Source organism: Quercus suber, unplaced genomic scaffold (assembly GCF_002906115.3).
Source record: "Quercus suber isolate HL8 unplaced genomic scaffold, Cork oak 2.0 scaffold_341, whole genome shotgun sequence".
Taxonomy (NCBI): Eukaryota; Viridiplantae; Streptophyta; class Magnoliopsida; order Fagales; family Fagaceae; genus Quercus; species Quercus suber.
Genome location: NW_027069793.1, coordinates 12,330 through 36,203, shown reverse-complemented (window position 1 = coordinate 36,203; position 23,874 = coordinate 12,330). Strand labels below are relative to the sequence as shown.

Sequence of the window (23,874 nt, the reverse complement as noted above, 5' to 3'; positions counted from 1 at the left end):
GTAACAGCCTACCAATTAAAATCTATCAGATAAGATAATTGTAGTACATTGTAGTAAATAGTATAGTAAAAATTATGACCCTAGATTAACTCTTATAATGATTGGCATCTATGTTTGATTTCGTTTTCTTCTAATCCTAATAACAATGTTAGAAAAATACAAAATTTCTAAATGCAATATATTATCTTAACTTTTTAAAAATATATATTAAAAAAATTAAAAAAAAATCATTTGTTATTTTGACATGATAACAAAGAACAATTATCATCGAATTTTGCTATATTTTAAATTTTAAAATTTCAAATTTTAAATAAATAATAATAATTTATACTACTATTTAAGGAACTTCAACAGTTTGGGATCCTCATTTTTTTTTGTTCAAAAATGCCCTTACATCCCTATAATTAAGTAAAAACAAAATTAAAAGATAATTCAGTAAAAATACAACTCTAATTGCCACTAAAACATTGCCTAAAATATGGTCACTCTCTTATGAATTTTCAAATTGTTTTATCCACTTATAAATTAGGCTTTCAAAATAAAAATTATATAAATAAAATAAGAACAAAAGTTTTTTTTTTTTTTTTTGCTACAAAATAAACGTGTAATATTTGTTCATTTTTTGAAGCTAGTTTCATAACACTCCTAGTTATATTAGTAGTTCTAAATGCATAATATTAATGAGAAAACGGGTAAACCTCAAATTTAAATAAATGAAAAAGAGCGTATAATAAATGTAGTAATAAATTATAGTAGCCTCGTGACACTCCTGATTTTAGTAGTAATTTTAAATATGTAATATTAATAAGGAAATATGTAAATGTCAAATAAGATAGCGCGTATAAGTAATAAGTAAGAATGCTTCCTAATCCCAGCAGACAGCCGAGTCTGCAACAAACATTCTTAGCATCTGCAACAAGAACTCCAAGCTGGCTAAAAAAGTATCTGGAACTCATGAGGTGGCGCTCCACAATTGGCCAACACATATAGTAATAAAAGATAAAGAATAACGAAATTATGGCAGTTGAAGATTGGCGCGAAACCCAGATAAACAGTTGTTATTCTTATTCAGACTTTGTGAGAAAAATACTGAAAATAAATGCCGAAATTCTAGCAAGGCCTCAGATTTCATTTTCCCAAATCCAAACCCTAATTATCCAAATATTTTAAATTTTAAAATTTCAAATTTTAAATAAATAATAATAATTTATACTACTATTTAAGAAACTTCAACAGTTTGGGATCCTCATTTTTTTGGTTCAAAAATGCCCCTACATCCCTATAATTAAGTAAAAATAAAATTAAAGGACAATCTAGTAAAAATACAACTCTAATTGCCACTAAAACATTGCCTAAAATAGGGTCACTCTCTTATGAATTTTCAAATTGTTTTATCCACTTATAAATTAGGTTTTCAAAATAAAAATTATATAAATAAAATAAGAACAAAAGTTTTTTTTTTTTGCTACAAAATAAACGTGTAATATTTGTTCATTTTTTGAAGCTAGTTTCATAACACTCCTAGTTATATTAGTAGTTCTAAATGCATAATATTAATGAAAAAACATGTAAACTTCAAATTAAAATGAATGAAAAAGCATGTATAATAAATGTAGTAATAAATTATAGTAGCCTCATGACACTCCTGATTTTAGTAGTAATTTTAAATATGTAATATTAATAAGGAAATATGTAAATGTCAAATAAGATAGCGCGTATAACGAGACTAGTAATAAGATAGAATGCTTCCTAATCCTAGCAGACAGCCGAGTCTGCAACAAACATTCTTAGCATCTGCAACAAGAACTCCAAGTTGGCTAAAAAAGTATCTCGAACTCATGAGGTGGCGCTCCACAATTGGCCAACACATATAGTAATAAAAGATAAAGACTAACTAAATTATGGCAGTTGAAGATTGGCGCGAAACCCAGATAAACAGTTGTTATTCTTATTCAGACTTTGTGAGAAAAATACTGAAAATAAATGCCGAAATTCTAGCAAGGCCTCAGATTTCATTTTCCCAAATCCAAACCCTAATTATCCATTATCCAATTCATTCACTTCCTCCATTTAAAAAAAAAAAAATTAAATCTTTTCATATATTCTTCACCAAAATCCAATCTTTTTATTATTATTTATATATATACACACACTGCATTTTGATTTCAGGTATTTTTTGCAATCCAAATCTCTGGCTCTGATTCTTCATTACATTTGAGAGTTTTAACAACCTGGGGTTTTGTTTTTTTTACCCAAATATTCAATTTTTTTTTTATTTGAAAAATTTTATCTGTATGATTTATTTATTGGGCTTGATATATCAGATTGGATTGAGGTGAAGAAGAAGCTGCTGATCACCGGTACTTTGATTTCAGCAGTGGGGAAGCCGGAAGCAAAGGCTTCTCTATGATTTAAGAGTGAGTTTTGTTGTAAATTTTCTCATTCATCACACACACACACACACACACACACAAAAAAAAAAAAAAATTTGAGTTTTGATAATGATTTCCTTGTTTTGAATAAATGAGAATACATAGAATTTTAGTATCCCTAGTATTTAGCTTGTATTCAACAATGCTCCTATTATAGAAATAGCATAGATAGTGTAGTGGTTTTGTACAATACCATGGGCTATCGCGATTTTGTACAGAATCACTGAACATAGTGAAGGCATATTGATATTGTATAATACAATGGGTTATCGTGATTTTACAACACCATGGTACACAGTATTTACAGTATTATAGGAATAACATAGATAGTGTGGCAGTTCTGTATAATACCATGAGCTATCATGATTGTGTACAAATCATGGTATATAGCATCTACACTATTCCTATAGTATTATGATGCCAAAAAAAAAAAAGGTTAGAGAATAAATTGAACTTGTTATATGACTTGTTATTATGATTATTATAAATGCAGTTTGAAATATAATCTTTCTTCCTTTTTTTTTTTTTCTTTTCATGTTATTTGGGTTTCTTTTATTGTGATTTTTGTGCAAATGTGCAAATGATGAATTTGGAAATGACAAATTGAGCAGATAAAAATGTATAACAGCAGGAGCAGCAATATGGGTATTTTACTATTATGTGATGAACACACGTTAGATCTTAGTCTCGGGGCAGTGATGGTTAGTTAGATGCATCTAGTCTGAGTTAAAACAAAGTCAGCTTATTGGATGGAAGAAGCCTCTTTAGACCGGTCGATGTAACTTTTTTTTTTTAATTCATGAGCTTCAATGTAATTAGTATGTCTTAATTCTTCGGTTTGTTTGTTTACGCCTTTCATTATAATGATTGATAGTTGCGGTTGAAAGAGAGAAGATCATAGATTCCTTGTAGACGGATCACTAATCCTCTTATGTATGTTGTGCTTGTGTACCTATTAGTAAACTAAGTCAGCTGAGCTTGCATTAGTTTTTTGTTTATCAATTGATTACTGATCCCCTCTGATTTTCCTCGTTTCTTTTTAAGTTTGCTAATTACTTGATATTGATGTATGCATTCTGTTTAGTGACTTATGCTACCTCATTCTATGATTATAAAAAATAAATAAATAAATAAATCAGTGTATCATACATGTGAAAATCCAAATGCAATAATTTTTTCTTTTTTTACCTTCATACTTGAATTTGACTTGGAAATGCACTCCAATTCAAATTTTCTTTTCATCGTAAGGGAAATTAAACTAGAATATAGGATAAGACCATTGGAATCTTAATGCTGTCAATAATTTCAGGTATGGAGTTGAAGGATGGGAGTGGAAGCTATAAGGTAATACTTCTAGAGATCAGTGATGAAAGCAGTAGTAAGCACTCAGAAACACATTCAGAAAGTCTTGGTGAAAGCGGAAGCAGTGAAAAATTTGAAATACATCCATCTCTTATTACTCGGACTCAAAGAAGTAAGCATGAGGAAACACATACACATGCCGATTTTATTGATAGAAGCGGAAGCAGTAAGCATTCAGAAACAAGTTCAGTTGTTATTGATGGAAGCGGAAGCTGTAAGCATTCAGAAACTTGTTCAGATGTTATGGATCTGGCTCATTTTATTGATGGAAGCGGAAGCAGTAAGCATTCTGAAACTTGTTCAGATATTATAGATATGGCAGAAGTTATTGATGGAACTGATAGCAGTAACCATTCACCTATTCACCAAGAGGCTGCCATTAATGAAGCCAATCAACATGCCCCAGCCAAAAAGTTAGGGCCTACTTCTTTATCAGATTCATCATTGGAAGATTTCATCCAAGTAATTACAAATGAAGTCCCCAAATCTGGAGAAAGTAATTCTTCCTTTCCAAATCCTAACAGAGGTACCCATCATGAAGCAACAGAAGAAGAAACTGACATTTCCAGTAACAGGTCCACTCCAGTTTCTGATGTAGGCCATGAATCAGTGGCGCAGCGGAGTATGTCTCCTACACAATCCCCTAAGATACAAGTGATGGACCGTTCAGTAGGATATGATCCTTCTAGGATTCCACGTTCTGTTTTTGAAACAAGCAAATCCACAACACCAATGGATTGGAGTGTTGCTTCCAATGACTCATTGTTTAGCCTTCATGTAGGGAACAATAGTTTCTCGAAAGATCGTATGTTTTTGCTTGGTGATTTTAAATCTGGTGAACTGAGCAAATCAGGTGAGTTGACCAAGCTCAGCTCAATCCCTTCCGTTCCAGAAGAGGAAATTGACAGAAAGAAAATAAAAATAGGTGGAGCTACATTAGAGAATGATGCAGCAAAAGTAAGTACAGAAGCTCAAAACTTGCAAAATGTGCCACGTCCAGCAGTATCCAGGAATTCCTCTAGCCCCTCCCGAAATTCTGATGATACCAGAAACAGTGCAGAATCTTTTGCTTTCCCTGTGTAAGTCCATGTTCAGTCTTCAACTGTGAACACTTTTAATCTTTGAATATACATTTTCTCTTCCAACATTGCTGATTTCCACTGTACTTAGAGATGGATGGACATGCTTCATATGCATATTAGAATGAATGTGTATTCACTCCATCATATCTATTTCAAACATGCTCATAATTATATACATGTATGCTTAATTCACAGAAATATGTATGTTTGCAGACTTGTGGTGTATATGAGTCAGCATTAGATGTGCCTCGATAATTAGGCGTATGCACATTTGTATGAAGTTATACATTTCTTTCTTATCCACAAGTATACATGTATAATACATGTAACACATTTAAAAAGGAAAGTCACCAAACCTAATACTGTCAATGTGGAATATACCCTTTTTGTGATGCAGAAAGAAGAATCGTGCAAAGCCATCGTGCTATTGTTCCAATTGTAGTGGGGCGTTCCGCTACTGTACATGGCGAAGCTGCTACTTTAGGTGGCCTAGCTGCTACTGTTCTAATTGTAGCTGGGCGTTCTGCTACTGTTGGAACTGTAGCCGAAAAATATTTTCTTGTCATTCTTCTACCATGTATGCCTCTCTTTCTTTATCTATGATAATTTCATGGCAAGTATCAATTGAAAACAAATCTATCCTTTTTACACTATTTTCGCCCTTAGTAATTTTTTTTTTTTTAACTCGTTTGTTGTAGTTTGTATTCTTAATTTTATACCTCTGATCTCTTTTCCAGNGCACAGGGTGGTAGTTATTGGTCTCTGTGTTCATTGTCGTTCTTGTGCTCATTGTTGTTGAGAACGCGAGTGCTAAGCCTCCTTGTTCATAATGAGTGACTAGCCATCTCCTTTAGGTACTTGGAACTGAGGCAAGAATGAAATGTGTATGCAGATTTTCATTAGGAGTCCTGTCAAGATGTAAAGGCCCAAAGTTTGCAGTTATTCTTTTCAATCTGAATAATTTCTTCTAATTAGTTTCAGGTTTCAGATTCTATTTTTCATTCTCTATATATGCTGCTTGGTATTATGGTATCCTATTTGAATTGGCTCTTTTTTTAGCATCAAGAAAAAGTGTTAACAGCAGCAATGGTTGGGGATTTCCAGTCCTATATATGATGTTTGGATGGCATTCAGGAAGAAATTAGTGTGGTTTTTTCTTGTACCGTTAAGAGCTTCCAATATGTAACTCCACTCCCAATCTCTGATAAATGAACAATCTAAGGTCCACACACTATAAGAAGGAAGGTGTATAACTGATTTATGAAATAATTATTAGATCAAGTAGGCAACTCATATCATCTGACGGAGAGGGCTACCCATCAGATCCCTGTTAATCAATTTGAATTTTGTGTGGAAGCCACAAAACCACTGTGATAAATATAATAATATGAGCTCTTGCTTATATTATTGTTAAAAATGTTGTAACGTAAGGATACAACATTTTTCACAACTGTTGACATGACTTGTTGTGATTTGAGTAACATCATTTTTTTTTTCATTTTGGTCTACCATTGACAACACTTTTTTTTATTTTTTTGAGAAATCGACACCAAACACGTTATTACAATAAGTGGGGAGAGATATTCAAACTCCTAGTTCTTCCGATACTTAACCAGTGACCACATCATAAAATTTCATATAAAAAATTAGAGTAATGTTACAACCATAAAAATGTTGATAATGCTTGAATTGATAAATTTTTATTGACTTTCATCTCCACCCACCCAATATATCAATTTATCATTCAAAACTTGTCACCTCTGTAAAATAATACGTGAAATCTGTTGTGATGGGAGACTTAGTCTGGTTTGCTTACTCTAGGTGTGATGTATGGCCTTAAGTTAGGGACTTTGAAGCCAAACAAAGTTGCACTGAATGAAATCCATTCTCTCACAATTTTAAATGATTGCCTCTGCCAGCAAACATTCTATGATTGGAAAAATTATTGCTTGACTATTTAATAAATAATAATTTAGATAACACCCTCAATTCTTTATTTTATGAATGATTGAAGGAGAGAATCTTGTTGACAAAATTTTATATTTATTTATTTAATTTTTAATTATCAAAATCAGAATGTACTTAGCTACCAAACTAAGAACAGGTCCAGTCTTCATCATCAATTTTTTTTTCTTGTAATTCATGTATAAAAATAATTTCAAAAGCTAGACTAATTGAAAATTTGACCTACAAAAAAATTGAGATTTAAAAAGTCAATACTTTAAAAAAGTGAACTCTTAAACAACCCTGTCAAATAGGCACTAAGAATCCTATAAAAAAAGAAAGAAAGCAAGAAAGTACATGTAATAAAATAGCATAAAATGAAGGATCAACCATGGTTTCATGCTGGGAAGAGAAAATCTTATATTAAAAATCACTAAATTACTGTTTTTGACCATTGATTTGTATTGTTTTGACATGCATGTTAAAATTATTTAATAAGTCAAACTTTGTGTTCATGTATTCTTTAATCTAGCCATTACCATTTTTTTCCCTCCTCAATCCCCTGTGAGAAAATTGCATTTAGAAGTAGTTAAGCACAGGTTTATACATCATTCACCAATTTTTAAAGGAAATACAGGACTTACTAATAAATTTGAAAAAAAAAAAATCATATTATGAGGTGTGAATTATTAGGATGGGATGTTAGGGACATAGCTCTTGTTAAAACTTAAAGGCGGTAAGATTTTATTGGAGAAATATTACTCTCACAGTGATCATATACTATTTATATATATATATATATGTGCTCTTTAAACATGGGTCAAGATTATATAAAATTATACTTATTTTTTCTATATAATATATATATATATATATGAGTGAATGGGTAAAACTACATTATTTTTGATTTGTTCAATTTGTATCGTTTTACTGGTTTTTTTTTTTTTTTTTTTTGTGTGTGTGTGTGTGTGTGGGTACCATAGCGTATTGAACTTGCTTTTTATTTTTTATTTTCTATATATTACATATGAGCTATTACCCTAAAATAATAAAATATTTACCAAAAAATTGCTAGAATAATTTCACGATTGTTGAGATATTAATTCTTTATAGGCCAAAATAAAATAATAAAATATCATACTAGAACCAACCATAACTAAAAATAAATATATTGTGAAAAAAAAAATGTCACATTCACAACATTTTTTACAACACTTTCATAACAAATTATAGGTTGTAACTTGCTATTGGTTCTAATTTAAACTAACCAATAAAATTATTTTTTTGTCCATCAATAACAACCCGTAACAACCTATATAATCTTGACCCATGTTTCACAACTACTAAGGTGTCAATTCTTTATAAGTCAAAATAAAATATAACAAAATTATAAAAGTATTATGAAAATGTCGTGCCATTAGTTGTTTTTAGATTTTTTTTTTTGTCAACTTTGTTGAGTCAAAATTCACTATTTACATACAGTTTTCTTTTGTTGACTTTTTGTATTTTTTTTTTCTTTAGCACTATTTTCATAATATATTTTTACAACTGCTAAAATGTCAATTCTTCATAAGTCAAAATAAAATAGAACAAAATTATAGAGGTATTATGAAAATGTTGTGCTATTTGTTATGTTTCTAGAATTTTTTTTATTATTATTTTTTTGTTCAGTCAACTTTGTTAAGCCAAAATTCACTATTTCACATACAGTTTTCTTTGGTTGACTTTTTGATTTTTTTTTCTTTACACACCATTTTAATAATATATTTTCACAATTGCTAAGGTGTCAATTCTTTATAAGTCAAAATAAAATATATCAAAATAACGGAGGTATTATGAAAATGTTGTGCCATTTGTTGTATTTCTAGTTTTTTTTTTTTTTTCTTATTTAGTCAATTTTGTTAAGCCAAAATTCACTATTTCACATACAGTTTTCTTTGGTTGACTTTTTGTATTTTTTTTCCTTTACACACCATTTTAAGTAAAAACACTATTTTACACAAAAACAAAAGCTTAGGATAAAAACACTTTTCATCATTTATGTTTAGGATAGTTCACAATTCCTCCTTAAATTTTAAAATCAAGCAATTTTCCCCTAATATTTTGGAAAATAGCAAATATGTCATATTTGTTATTCTCTTAGTTAAACTCTAATGAAAGCTTAAAATTCTCAAAATATTTCTTTGTGTAATGTCTAAAATACTGCCACTATATTTTAACATCCTAAAAATTTTCTTCATGTATTTTGAGTTTTAAATGGTAGTAATGCTTGAAAAGTTGGAATGATGATATAAGGTGTTTTATTTGTTAACTAGAGAACATTGATTTTCTAGGTTTAAATCTTCGAAATTTATAATTTATCTAATGAAAAATTCGATGACATATGCCTTTTGTTTTTTGTTTTCTTACCTAAAATGAGTGATCATTAAAAACTAAGCTAAACATTGTATCTAGACTCATGTAGAATGATAAAGAAGAAAGTATGAATGAAAACAATTTTCATTATGTATGGTTGAAAGTAATTGATGAAGAGTTTCAATTGTAGCATATGACATCATTCATTGCAAAAATTTAAATATTGTAGCAATATCTTAGCAAAACTCAGTTGCTTATTTTTGGAAGATAATGGTATTCTTTATCATTCTTAAAAGTTTTTAGTGAATGGATATTGCATTTAGCAAATAGGTACTAAAACTATTATAGTAAAATAGATAATCATATGTTAAATAGCTACCCCAACTTTGTTTGTAATCAAAATTCTTATATGAATGAGATTAATTTTATATGACATATATTTCTTTTTTAACGTATATATAGTTTCATACTTCTCCAAATAAAAATTCTATTTTAAAAGAAAAATGTTAACAAATACCCTAAAAGCATTTTAAAGAAAATCAAATTGTACACATATATCAAGAAAAGTTTTCACAAGTATATTTATGCATGCAAACCAATGAATTATTGACAAATATGTCTTCTTTTTTAAAATTATAGATAAGAGCTCATAAGTAAATATTTAATGTTTTGTAACATGTGACTATTTAATACTTCATAACATGTGACTTAAGGTATTTATTAAGGTATTTATTAAGAGCATCTTTATAGATTTTAAAAAAGAAAATTAAATTGTACACAAATATCAAGAAAAGTTCTCACAACTACAGTATATTTATGCATGCAAACTAATGAATTATTAAAAAAATATGTCTATTTTTTTTTTAGAGAGTTTCAACATATGGCGTCCGCTCCTGATGATAGCTTTTATATCAGACCAAGACATCAATCAGTTTTTGGTGTAGGTGGGGATTGAACCCCAAATCTCCTATGTCAAAAACTTTACCAATTTAGCTAATTGGAACCCACGTCTTCTTTTTTAAAAAGGAAATGTTAGCGGATGCCCTTAGGACATTGGTTAACAATTCATTTAAGGAAATTTTTTATGGGAAAAGAAAAAAATAAAGCAATTAATATTTTGATAATTTTTTTCATTTTTCATAAAAGTTGTGTTAAAACTTTCCTAAAATATATTATTAATCACTGTCTTAAGAGCACTTGTTAGAACTCATAATTGAATATTTAATACTTTGTAACATGTGCCTTAAGATATTTATTAGGGTATTTATTAAGAGCAACTTAATAGTTTTCAAATTGTTGTCATATTACCAAGTTCAAAAAAGAAAAAAAAAATGTGTCATATAAAAAAAAAAAGGAATTAGAAATATATCAATTTGCATAGACTCGTCAATGATGTAATTTTACTTTTCATTATTTACCAATTTTGATACATCACATCATTAATTATAAATAAATAGTAGTACTTTTACATGAAGTCTTGATGATGCAATTTTCATTATATATTTTTTTTTTTTTTTGAGAAACCCTTATATATCAATTTTAATACGTCACATCAATAAAAATTTAAATTCTTAAAAAAAAATTGTGATCCTACATTTATGGATTACAAAAATCCAATAGATTTTGCTTTTAAAAGGAAAATATTCAAAATAGTAAAAAAAATCATTTTCATTTTTTTTTTTTTAAGGTGCATAGAGATCAGTATGCTGGGTTGACTAGAAGCCTTGAGTAACGGTCGGGCACATATACTCCACGTGTACAAATATTTGTGGGACCCATTAACCTCTTTTCCAACGGTAAGGCGCCATGTCAGCATGTTCCCTTTAGTGGGTCCCACACCACAACCTTGGAATTCCACTGGATCCCACGTGTTTCACTTGCACATCAACAAAAACAGCCGTGGAAGTTAATGAAAAGAAAATCATTAAAAAAAATAAAAATTTCAAAAGCATATCAGAGAGCGAAGAAGAAGTAATAGAAGAATTCAGAAACCAAAAACCAAAAAAAAGAGACACTTTCTTTTTTTTTGAAATCAGTGTTTTCCAAAAACGAAGAAAACATTTTTCTTCTCTCTATATCTTTGTGGGGGGAGAGGGTTTAAAGCTTCTTTACCTTTTTACAAGTGCTTGTGAGTTTTGAAGTTTGAACCGAGGGAAAAAAATGAAATGCCTACTGTTGCTTAAGACTGAGAAAACCAAAGTCTTGTTTTTGTTTTTACTGTTGTCTCTGTTTTGTCACTCTGTTTTGGTTTCTGGGAAAGTGTTTTCCGAGAAATCAATTCTGCTGGAATTCAAGAACTCTGTTTCTGACCCATCTGGGATTCTCTCAAGCTGGAACTCCACCAACAATCCAGATCACTGTTCATGGTTTGGAGTCTCATGTGACTCAAATTCAAGGGTATTTTCTCTCAATGTCACTGGCAGAGGTAACTGTTCTGAACCACTTTCTTGCTCTGAGTTTTCTGGAATTTTTCCATGTTTAGATGGGATTAGAAGAACTAGAAGAACTTCTTGTTGTTGTAGTTGTTGTTCAAGTGGGGGTAGTGGAAAACTAGGGGGAAAGTTGTCACCTTTGGTTGGGAAACTCACTGAACTTAGAGTTTTATCACTGCCTTGTAATGATCTTAGTGGTGACATTCCTGTTGAAATTTGGGGTTTAGAGAAGTTAGAGGTGGTTGACCTTGAGGATAACTTGTTGACTGGAACTTTGCCTGTGGGGTTTCTGGGTTTGAGAGATTTGAGGGTTTTGAATCTTGGGTTTAATAGAATTGAGGGTGAGATTCCTATTTCATTTTCCAAGTGTGTGAGTTTGGAGGTCTTGAATTTAGCTGGTAATAGATTGAATGGGTCCATTCCTGGATTTTTGGGTAGTTTTATGAAGTTGAAGGAATTTTGTCTGTCTCAAAATAAGTTAACTGGGGCTTTTGAGGAAGTGTTTGGAGATAATAATGGTTGTAGTAGTATTGAACATCTTGATGTGTCAGGGAACTTCCTAGTTGGTCAGATTCCGCGTAGTTTGGGGAATTGTTGGCGGTTACGGACACTTTTATTGTTTTCTAATATGTTTGGTGATGTCATTCCTAGTGAGCTTGGTCGGCTTCGGATGCTTGAAACTCTAGATGTTTCTAGAAACAGCCTTAGCGGTCCAATTCCTGCTGAGCTTGGACATTGTGTCAATTTGTCGGTTCTTGTCCTCTCGAATCTTTTTGATCCACCCCAAACCAACAGGAATTCAAGTGGAGATTCATTGAATGCTGCCCCAAACGAGTACAATTATTTCGAAGGCTCCATTCCTATGGAAATCACAACCCTTCCAAAGTTGAGAATAGTTTGGGCACCAAGGGCAAATCTGGAAGGGAAGCTTCCAAGCAACTGGGGTAGTTGTGAGAACTTGGAAATGTTGAACTTAGCTCAGAACCTCTTCAGCGGAGGGATCAGCAGTGTATTTGAGAGATGCAGGAACCTGCATTTTCTTGATTTGAGCTCAAATAAGCTTACTGGAGAGCTTGATAATAAACTTCCAGTTCCTTGTATGACATTTTTTGACATTAGTGGGAACCTCATGTCAGGGCCCATCCCAAAATTTAATTACAGCGTGTGTTCCCGTTTGCCCTCATTAATTGTTGGAGTTGACAGTGCTGCATTGGCTTATATGTCATTCTTTACTTGTAAAACCCGTCTTACAGCTCCTTTTCCATTTTCTGGTGCTAGATTTGTGATTCATAATTTTGGCGGGAACAACTTCACTGGTCCAATACAATGGCTTCCGATTGCAGCAGAGAGATTGGGGAAGCAGACTGATTATGCATTTCTTGCTGGTGGAAACAAGCTTGATGGATTATTTCCTGGAAGTCTATTTGGAAAATGTGATGGCTTAAATGGAATGATTGTTAATGTTAGCAATAACAAATTTTCTGGTAATATTCCTTTGAAGATTGGTCTAATGTGCAGATCTCTTCAATTCTTGGATGCCTCAAAGAATCAAATCTCTGGATCAATACCGCAAAGTATTGGGGATTCAAGATCTCTTGTTGTTCTTGACTTGAGTGGGAACAAATTGCATGGTCAGATTACAGCTGGTGTTAGTCATCTGAAGCATCTTAAGCATCTTTCCCTGGCTGGTAACAACCTGACTGGCACCATCCCATCTAGCTTTGCAAGGTTGCGCTCCCTTGAAGTGTTAGAACTTTCGTCAAACTCTCTTTCTGGAGAAATTCCAAAAAGCATTGCGAACTTGAGAAATTTAAATGTTCTTCTGATCAACAATAATAAAATCTCTGGGCAGATACCCTCCAGTTTGGCTAGTGTGAAATCTCTGTCAACGTTTAATGCATCCTTCAATAACCTGTCTGGGCCATTTCCGCATAACCTTAACGTGATGAATTGTAGTGGGCTCATTGGAAACCCTTTCCTTTCCTCCTGCCCTATAGCCTCCTTAATGGCATCATCTCCAGCTAAGGCAGATAGCAATGGGGATTCCCAAGCTAATCCAGGATCAGCTACTTTTAGCCCAATCGAGATTGCATCCATAACATCTGCTTCAGTCATTGTCTTTGTTCTTCTTGCTCTAATTGTCCTTTTCTTTTACACAAGAAAATGGGTACCAAACTGCAGGGTCCAGGTTGAATCTAGAGCAATTAAAGTTTTCACTGACATTGGGGTTCCATTGACATTTGAGAATATTGTTCAAGCAACAGGAAATTTCAGTAATAGCAATTGCATTGGCTGTGGAGGTTTTGGGGGCACTTACAAGGCTGAAATTTCTCCAGGAATCATATTGGCTGTAAAGAGGCTTGCTGTTGGAAGGTTCCAAGGTGATCAACAGCTCTGTGCTGAGGTAAATACTCTTGGGAGGGTGAGACACCCTAATCTTGTCACTTTAATAGGTTTCCATGCAAGTGAAACAGAGATGTTCCTCATATACAATTATCTGCCTGGAGGTAATTTGGAAAATTTTATTAAGGAAAGAGTCAGAAGAGCTGTTGAATGGAAGATTCTTCACAAGATTGCTCTGGATATAGCCCGTGCACTTGCTTATCTGCACGATGAGAAGCATGAGGAGAGTGTTCCACGTGTCGTACACCGTGATGTCAAGCCGAGTAATATATTGTTGGATAATGACTTCAATGCTTATTTGTCTGACTTTGGTTTATCAAGGCTTTTGGGAACTTCTGAAACCCATGCAACAACTGGTGTAGCAGGAACATTTGGGTATGTAGCGCCTGAGTATGCTATGACCTGTCGTGTGTCTGAGAAGGCTGATGTTTACAGCTATGGTGTTGTGCTGCTTGAATTGTTATCGGATAAGAAAGCCTTGGATCCATCATTTTGTTCACATGGAAATGGTTTCAATATTGTTTCTTGGGCATGCATGCTGTTACGAATGGATCAAGCTAAGGAGTTCTTCACGGCTGGGCTATGGGATGCAGGTCCCCATGATGATCTGGTGAACACATTGCACTTGGCTGTGACATGTACTGGTGAGTCCCTCTCTGACAGGCCTAACATGAAGCAAGTTGTCCATAGGTTGAAACAACTTCAGCCTTCATCATGCTAGATAGATTTAGGCTTCTGGAATTATTCACCAGAGTTTAGAAAGTATAGCAGTATAGAAGGCATGATAAAGTTGTTATACCCAGTGCCATCTTTGAGCATCTCTCAGATTTCATTCTGAGGTGGTGATTGTAGTTTCCTTATAATAGGTTATAGTCTGCAGAAGAAAGATATTCTGAGAAATATTTAGATTTGATTGTATTTCAATACATGTATCTCAGTTCATTTTTCATTGAAATTTAAGCCAAACAGAATTGGTAGTTGTTGATCATATGTATAGCCAACTGTATAGGATATTTCTTTATCTGCAGTTTCCATGCCAACTTTAACATCAGAAAGGGTAAAAAATGATTTTGTCACTTGCATGTAGCTGTCAGCTGTCTTTAGCAAATGGATATGATTATGGTTATGTTTTTAAAAATATATATTTTACGTTAAAATATGGCCAAGAATATTGGCTTTAAATTCTTTGTGCAAATATATGAAGGATTAACTGCCAGAGGATTGTCTAGTGGATGAAATTGTTTTGCTGGGAAATAGTGCTCATATTTAGTCAAAATCCCTCTATTTGAGGGTCATTTTTAGAAGATTTGTACACAATGAACTATGCTTCGAGCCCACACGGGGTTATCAGGCCAACTTTGATACCATATGTAACGACCCAAGGAAAAGCGCTAGCCACACCTACGCTATACCTCAAAAGGATTAGTCACAATTAAGGCTCCTTGCAGTTGTTAATAAAGCTCAGTTCAACCCAGTAAATACCCGATGTGGGACTCATTACACACCCACACACATCACACAATCAATCAAATTGGGGTATCACAATTTTATTGTAGTGACCCAAAAGGGGGAGGTTTTGCATTCCATGAAATCTCACATTACCTAGGGAAGCACATGGGAATGTGTTTATAAGGAATGACCTCCCTTTAATGTGTAGAGGTCTTTTTCTCTACTGTTATATACTTTGGGAGAGAACAAAATCGTGAGAGGTATGGGTCCCAAAATGGACAATATCTACACAGTTGAAGTGGAGTCGTTATAGATGGTATCAAAGCCATGCCCTAGCCAGAAGTGTGGACCCCACATGTGAGGACTCGTGTGCTCGTAAGGGAGGTGTAGTGACCCATAAGGGGGGTCTTGCATTTCATGGAATCCCACATTGCCTAGGGAAGCACATGAAAATGTGTTTATAAGGAATGACCTCCCTTTAATGTGTAGAGGCATTTTCTCCCACTACTATGTGCTTTGGGAGAGAAAAAAACCGTGAGGGGTATGAGTCCCAAAACAGACAATATCTACACAGTTGAAGCGGAGTCGTTACAGATGGTATCAAAGCCATACCCTAGCCAGAAATGTGGACCCCACATGCGAGGACGCATGTGCTCGTAAGGGGGGTGTAGTGACCCAAAGGGGGGGGGTCTTGCATTCCATGAAATCCCACATTGCCTAGGGAAGCATATGAAAATGTGTTTATAAGGAATGACCTCCCTTTAATGTGTAGAGGTCTTTTCTCCCACTACTATATGCTTTGGGGGAGAAAAAAACCGTGAGAGGTATAGGTCCCAAAGCGGACAATATTTACACAGTTGGGGCGGAGTCGTTACAAATACAAAATATTCAATATAAAGATTCCAACCTAATGACTTTTTGGGCACAACAAATGCCTAAGATGGAAAGTTATCTCACCCCATTGAATACCTTTCCTAAAATTATATTCCTTCTATGATTGGTTCATGATTAAAATGACACTCCTACTCTACCTATAGAAACAACCCCATTTATGATTCCAGCCGAGAAGACTAGTAAAAGGATCAAATTTCTATGCTTATTGAATGTCGTTTTGTTAATAAGGGTACAAGAATTCACAGCCTTTTTTCACAATTTGTTGAGGTATCTTGCCACTAACCATGTTCACATGATCATATAGTAGCAAAGGCACCTCAATTAGTTGCAAAATATGTCCAAAGGTTTGTCAATTACTCTATTTGTAAGGACACACCTACCCTAGATAATTATTGCTTTCATTTGTATCAACTATTTTTTAAGTTCTATGTAAGAGGATTGTTCTCTTCTATTAGGCTAAGATAATGAGTGTACAGAAATTGGATATGAATTGATAATAGAGGCCATTTTACAAGTTCATAATAGAGTTGTATATGAGTATTTGGCATGATCCTACAGTTTCTTTATCTTGGAAAAATGTAGCAACAGTCTAACACAAGTTTGTGAGTTTATAGCTGCTCACCACAATAAACAAGAGTGGTGGTAATTTTATTTACGCTACTTTTTGAACGATTTCCCAATCAATATGAATATAAAGGTTCAAAAATGAAGAAAAATAAAACCAAAGATAAAGAAGATAGTTTGAAATTACCATTCAAGGATTTGCTCTTCTCCCTAACACGTTCAACATAACCTATCGAAAGCAAACTAAGATACTAAAGCTAAAATTACCATTTAAGGATTTGTTCTTCTCCATAACAAGTTAAACATAACTAAGAGTCCAATCTACTATCTTAATTTTTAGGAGAGAGGGGATGTCTTTTCTTGGAAATTATGGAGGCTTCCTGTGAAATCAGTGAAGAGTCCATCAACTCCAATCTTGTTTATCCAGTAATCATATTCAACATATGGATCTTGATGGAAGTCGAAGTGCAGGAAAGAATTTTCATTCCGGAAAGTGTATGGGTGCACCTGAAATGAGAAGAAAGAACTTGCTATCAATCGTGTTCTAACCAGTTTTTGTAACAACATATATTAGTAATCGCTATGCTTAATAAGTTCCTTAACAAATCTTAAACATCATGCATTACAGAGAAGATATGCACCTGTAGGCCACGAGCATGGGCTTTGGCAACAAGATCAGTTACTTCATCCAAATACTTGTTTTTTGTAGTAACAACTGTATCCTTCCATGGTCCAATTCCAATCACATAGTTCTTTATAAAATCCAAATAGCTATCTGAAGTAAGCTCATAGTATGTCTGCACAAAGCATTTATTCAACAAGAACACAATTATCATTAGAAAAGCTAAAGCAATTACTAAAAAGAAGTTTACTCCATGAAACATATAATAGAAAGTGATTGCATCAAGTAACTATCTACCACTAAGAGGGGTGGCCTAGTGGTCAAGGTGTGTGATCACTATCTTGAGGTCCCACGTTCAAACTCTAGCGAGAAGTGGGGTTGTCTCTTGCAGCTAACCCTTAATCACCCCCGACCACAATAGCTATGACTCAATCCAACATTCTCTAGCGAGAAATGCCCATATGGTCACGAACAGGAGGATGAGTCACAATAGTCACCCCTGCCCCCCCTTTTCGGCCATCAAAAAAAAAAAAGTAACTATTTGAAATAACTATCTGAAATATTTTAAGATAATACTTTTAACCATGACAAAGAGAACTATGTAGTTTGTGCTTGAGATTATTTGAAGTACAATTATAGACCTAGAAGACCTTTGGAAATCAAATTATTGTTATCAAAGTAGCTGAAATTTTCTTTATTGTCATACCTATAACAAAATTTACCTTAAATATAATGAAACTTATTTCTAAACATGGACTCCATAAATAAATTATCTATTATTCTAAAACAAAATTGAAAATTATTTTCTATTATTATCAAATTAAGGCTGTTAATGGGCTTTTTGAGTTCCCTGCCCAATACACCACTACCACTCATATATGTTTTTTTTTTTTTGGTTGAATGTGAGCTAAAAGCCTAAAAGCCATTTATGGACCTTATTAAATGAATATTACCTAAGATTTCCACTACAATACCAGCCATATACATATTCACTGTCAACATGATTCATATTTGGAAGTCAAATTATAGAAGTCAATCAGATTTCCAGAATGAGAAAAAAGAACAAGCCTGATTGGTGTCTTCTGTTCGTATTGTCACATCATCCATTAAGAAAACTTTGGGCAAGTCAGTGAGGTTTGCAACATATGTGAGTGAAGATGGAGCAAATGACTGAATAAAGGCAGGTTGTTTCAGCCATTCTTTTGAACCATATGAACCTTTGTATCCATATTTCTTCAATGTCTCCACAAATTTATCTTCAAACTTCTTCCCATCTGACCATTTGACCTGTTGTACAATTGGTAGAAGTGTTGGCTACATAGTTTGTTGATGAATATAAAGGAGATACATGATCACTATCTAATTGATTCAAGTACCAAAACTGTATGAGTTGAGTTGGTATAGTTTTCATGTTATCAACTATGATGATGACAAAAGGAAAATCACTTACACGTTGATTGACAAAAACAGGATTCTTTATTTCCGGATATATTCCAACCACTCTTTTTGCATCCAGTGCAATTGATATGTACTCTTCGAAGGTGATAATTGGAAACTTCCCTAAAGAACAAACAGATTGGTATACAATAAATTATAGTTAATCAATGAGATAGTTTTAGTAATCTTAAATAAAAATTACATTCATTACTAAGTTCAAATTAAACTCAATTAACCTTTTCATATTATGTTTAATTATATTATGGCTTGTCATTTCACTCAAAGACACAATAATAAAATTGAAACAAGTTGTAATGAGTTTAAACTGGCATTAGGCAGTTTGGACAACTCCAAGTGTACCTTGCTTTATGAAAATAACTAAAACAAACATGTTACTATTATATAAAAGAGAAGAAAGCACTACAAGAAGCATCTTTAAAACATGATCAAACAACCCATCAAAAAAAAAAAAAAACATGATCGAACAATATGTCACAGTATGTGTGATTAAGAAATTAATAATATTTGATTAGTGGAAACCAAAATCATACCTTAAATAGAGGAAATCAACATATGTCAACTTGTGTACTTTTAGAAAATGTATCATTACAATTTTTCTTTTATTTATTTGAAAATTTTAAATCCAAGTAGCCAACGGGTTGGGCTCCCACCCATCCCTTTTGCTATCAATTCTTGCAATTCAAATAATATATAAGAAAAAAGTAGAACAATTTTATATATATATATATATCAACAAAAGGAATATCATCCTCATGCTCTTGTTGCATAACTTGTTTATCTTGAATATTTTTTACATTCAATAATATAACTTATAAAAATAAATATATATCCAAAATAAATACAATTCTATTATGATGATATAGTTTAAAATAAGTTTAATCACGACTTGGTATGGGTAGAGCAGTCGCCATGGTTAAATGACAGATAAGTTATGAGCTAACAAATAGTATAGAATCCAGAAAAAAAGTATGGAGAACTAATAAGTACTCGGAAGATTTACTAAAAATAAAAAATGAAAACAAACCATTATATTGTTGATCTCGAAAACTGAACCGTTGATTCACCCCAAGTAACTTCAATTCTTCCAGTGTAAAGTCAACTGCATATAATCAAAGTTGGCTAGACTCAGATTGATGAATTGTATCTTATGTTCTAGACAATTTATGAAAAACAGAAAAAAGGGATTAAGATATTCAGCATAAAAGTCATATTCATAATCACATTTAAAACATAAAAGTAGAAGAAATACAAAGAGAAGCTTTGATACATACCTACGAACCAATCAGTCATGTTCACATATTGGACCTCATAGGTTCTTTTTCTATCAGCAAACTGACTAAAGTTTGCAATATCTGTTCTATCACCAAGTGTTACATCGTGGGAGCATATCAGCACACCATCTTTAGTGGCGAGGATATCTGTTTCTATGAAATCTGCTCCCTCTTCAATAGCTCTCTACAATAGCCAAATAACAAGTTTAGGGAACATTCATTATTGCACTGTGAGGTACAAAATGATATATAAAACTAAACATAACAATCCAATGTGGAAACAAATTCATGGTTGAGCACAAAAGGAGTTACTTGATAACTTAAAATCCATGCAATTTGGCAATTCTTTAACTAGATATAATATTTTAACAGCCATTTTTTTAATATTTTGTAAAAAAGTTGAACAAAAAAATAGGTAGAAGAAAAAGATGATCTAATGTATGCTAGTATTCAAAGGATTTGTATCAAACATGATGTGATATTAACAAATGTGGAATCCTAGTTAGTGCTTCAATCACATATATCAAACTAAATATAGATAGGAGGCATATATACCATGTATGCAGCAGCAGTTTCTTCAGGAAACTCTCCATTTGAACCTCGATGAGCAATGTTATATGGCCGAGATGTCTGTAGGGGCTGTTTGGTACTATCAGATAATTTACTTGGAAGTGTTCTTCCAACACAGCATCCAATAGTTAGAAGAATTAGAAAAGGAACAAGGACAAATTCTGTCAAGTACAAACAACAATGTTCACATTAGTGTTCTTCAAGCTAAACAAGAATTTTATCATAGTCTATTTTAGTCCAACTCTAAAACAAAATGAATGACAGAAAACTGAAAATGGTTATGGAACACATGGCTTATTAAGCAATTCTAAGGATCAATCAATGGATTAGGATAATATTATTTCATATATATTGTAACTTTATCTTATTATATATAAATAATTAATTTGATAAAAAAAAAATATTAATGAATCAAGTCACCTCCCTCAATAGAAAACTGAAAAAAGAAACTGGATCACATTCTATCATATTGATTTTTTTTTTTTTAAGGAATTTGATTCCAATCAATAACCTCCACTTCATAAATTATAAATCCATAACTATGTTATTCTTTGAGATTTATATGAGTAACTTTTATTAATACCATTTATGAAATTGTAGAATAACTTGAATTCATAGTACTAAACTTTTGACTTAAAAACAGTAAGCACCATAAAGTGCAAGACACAAAATTTAATATCAAATGTAGCAATATATGTGGCAACTCAACAAGCTTACAAACTCCAAAAACAAAAAGAAACATGTCTCACTTTTTTCTATCAGAAAGAAAAGCAATATTTTTGCAGATCACCGACCAAAAAAAAATATTACTTTTTTTCTCTTTTATACATGAAATAAGTAATCAGCAAACTCAAAAAGACAAACACTATGCAAAATACCAAAATATTAATATATTTAATATAAAAGTTACCAAAACCATATCTTTTTATAAAGACTATGCAAAAAAGTTACCGAAATTAAGAAAAAGCCAAACACTCTTGGTGTCAAATTATAATTTTAAGAAAGACACATAATACAGAATTAAGATGCAATTAGAATTTATTTTCGATTTTCAATTAAGATTCCACTCTAATATATTATAGATTTTTTTTTTCCGTATCTCTCTCTCCTTTCTTCCACGTGGGATAGTGATCAATCGCTGACAGTTTAATGTAAAAATTTATAATAAAAAAATCCAAAATATTTCTGGTACAAAGTCTCACATAGGAATATGCATGCACTTAAGATCTCTAATAAAATAATACAAATACAGAAACACTGCACTTAAGGTCTCTAATGAAATTAGCACAGATGCAAATTCCTCACATATAACATTGCAAACAAACTAGAATTAACAAAACAAGGTGACTAACATAGTTAATCCAATGAAAGAATAAACAGAACAAACATGATTTGTCGTTAAAAAAATATATAAATAAATAAATAAATAAATAAAATTTAAAAATTAAAATTTAAAAAAAAAAAAAAAAAAAAAAGCAGAAACTTACTATAGAAAGACATTTTAGCTTCTCTCTCTCACTCAAAGAATTTGATTAGAATGAATTTGGATTATCACTCTGAGTGTTGTGGGTTTATATAGTGCAATTTGATAATGTTTCATTTTCATGCAGAGTTTGTAGTATACTACACTTCAACTATTTCTCTGGATACACTCCAAGTGTTTGTAGTATCCTGATACCTAGTGTTTGTAGTATTCTGGTAATCTCGCGCTTCTCTTTTTTCTTTTTCTTTTTTTTTTGGATATTTAAGGTTTGAGCAATAAAAGAAAAGGTAAGAATAGTTTTACAATCCAGTTAAAAAATTTTCAAAACTAGCAAAATCCATATATATATATATATATATAATCCAAAAAAGTTCAGCTAAAGCTGCTCACCAAAATCCATAGGTAGTTGTAGAGCTTCGGATGCAAAGGAAACAATGAGTTTCGAGGAATGAGAGGGGGAAAGTGAAAAACAAATATTGAAATGGGTATATTGGTTGGTATGGGTTGAGGGTTCAGTGTGTGGAGTAAAGGAGATGGTAATGAGAAGGCAGAAAAGGGGAAAGAGAATCGTTGGGAGGGTGTGAGCTGTTCTGACTTGATGGAGACATAACATAACCGCAGGTCCCACATAAGTGCAGATATTTATAACAATACTACAATATCTCAAGTTTTAAGTAATGAGTTATAAAAATTGATAACAAAAACTGAACCAAACAATGAGTTTTGAGGTGGGGCATGTACTTTGAGAATTTGACGATGAAAGCTGAATTTTGAGTTAGATTCTTAGCTCAACCAAACACCTTCTTAGTTTTTCAACCCAAAATATATAAAATATTTGCTATGGTATGTGTTACGGATCCCATTTAATAAAGAAAACCCTTTTATTTCAAAAAAAAGAAAGAAAAGGAAACTAATAGTAGAAGAATCTCAAAAGTTTATTAATGGATAAAAACATTTATTTTCGTGAATTAATTGATAGGTAGTTTAATAACTATCTATGTAAAAAAAAAATTAATTAAAACACCTATAAATGATTAATTTTTCTAAAATTTATATAAGAAATAATTGGTTTGGAAATGTAAAATTATGACTCACGTTGAGTTGCTTTCATAACAATTAAAACAAAATCCAATAAAATGAAAAGGAAAGTTAATCACATGCAATAAGAAAAATACAAAAATAATAATAATTATTATGCGTTTAAATTAGTGGAATTGAAACATTTGTCATTTCACTCAAGCAATACGTTTATAATTTTAATTATATTAATCTTAAAAGATTACATTTTGTTCTCTTTTTAATGACATCATGACATGTAAATTAGCTGAAACTAATTTCCTAAATATTATAACACTTAATATGTATTATATTTCTTACAAAATATTTTCAAATGAACTTATACCATATCTATATATCACACAGGATATCGACTAATATTTATCAATAATGCATACATTTGTTCATTATCAGAGTCTTATGAACATACTCATACTTATGGTAAGAATTTATTTTCGATTTTCAATTAAGATTCCACTCTAATATATTATAGATTT

General features: G+C 32.1%; 3 protein-coding genes across 3 annotated transcripts; 2 read left to right on the top strand and 1 right to left on the bottom strand.

Moving 5' to 3' along the window:
- The first annotated feature begins 1,909 nt into the window (after positions 1-1,909).
- On the top strand, positions 1,910-5,713 carry LOC111997015 (uncharacterized). The gene is made up of 5 exons (XM_065759767.1): positions 1,910-2,169; positions 2,325-2,417; positions 3,742-4,873; positions 5,274-5,453; positions 5,614-5,713. Exons 3-5 carry the CDS (start codon positions 3,744-3,746, stop codon positions 5,711-5,713), a joined length of 1,410 nt encoding a protein of 469 aa, XP_065615839.1. The 5' UTR covers positions 1,910-2,169; positions 2,325-2,417; positions 3,742-3,743.
- Positions 5,714-11,145: 5,432 nt separating this feature from the next.
- LOC136061686 (LRR receptor-like serine/threonine-protein kinase RPK2) lies at positions 11,146-14,998 on the top strand. Its single transcript, XM_065759770.1, has one exon. The coding sequence runs from the start codon at positions 11,336-11,338 to the stop codon at positions 14,729-14,731; it is 3,396 nt and encodes a 1,131-aa protein (XP_065615842.1). The 5' UTR covers positions 11,146-11,335; the 3' UTR covers positions 14,732-14,998.
- Positions 14,999-16,980: 1,982 nt separating this feature from the next.
- Positions 16,981-22,825, bottom strand: LOC111997005 (glycerophosphodiester phosphodiesterase GDPD6). The gene is made up of 8 exons (XM_024029044.2): positions 22,712-22,825; positions 20,824-20,999; positions 20,269-20,452; positions 20,022-20,096; positions 18,990-19,099; positions 18,608-18,826; positions 17,559-17,714; positions 16,981-17,424 (listed from the first exon to the last, which is right to left on the bottom strand). Exons 1-8 carry the CDS (start codon positions 22,719-22,721, stop codon positions 17,254-17,256), a joined length of 1,101 nt encoding a protein of 366 aa, XP_023884812.1. The 5' UTR covers positions 22,722-22,825; the 3' UTR covers positions 16,981-17,253.
- Positions 22,826-23,874: the final 1,049 nt, after the last annotated feature.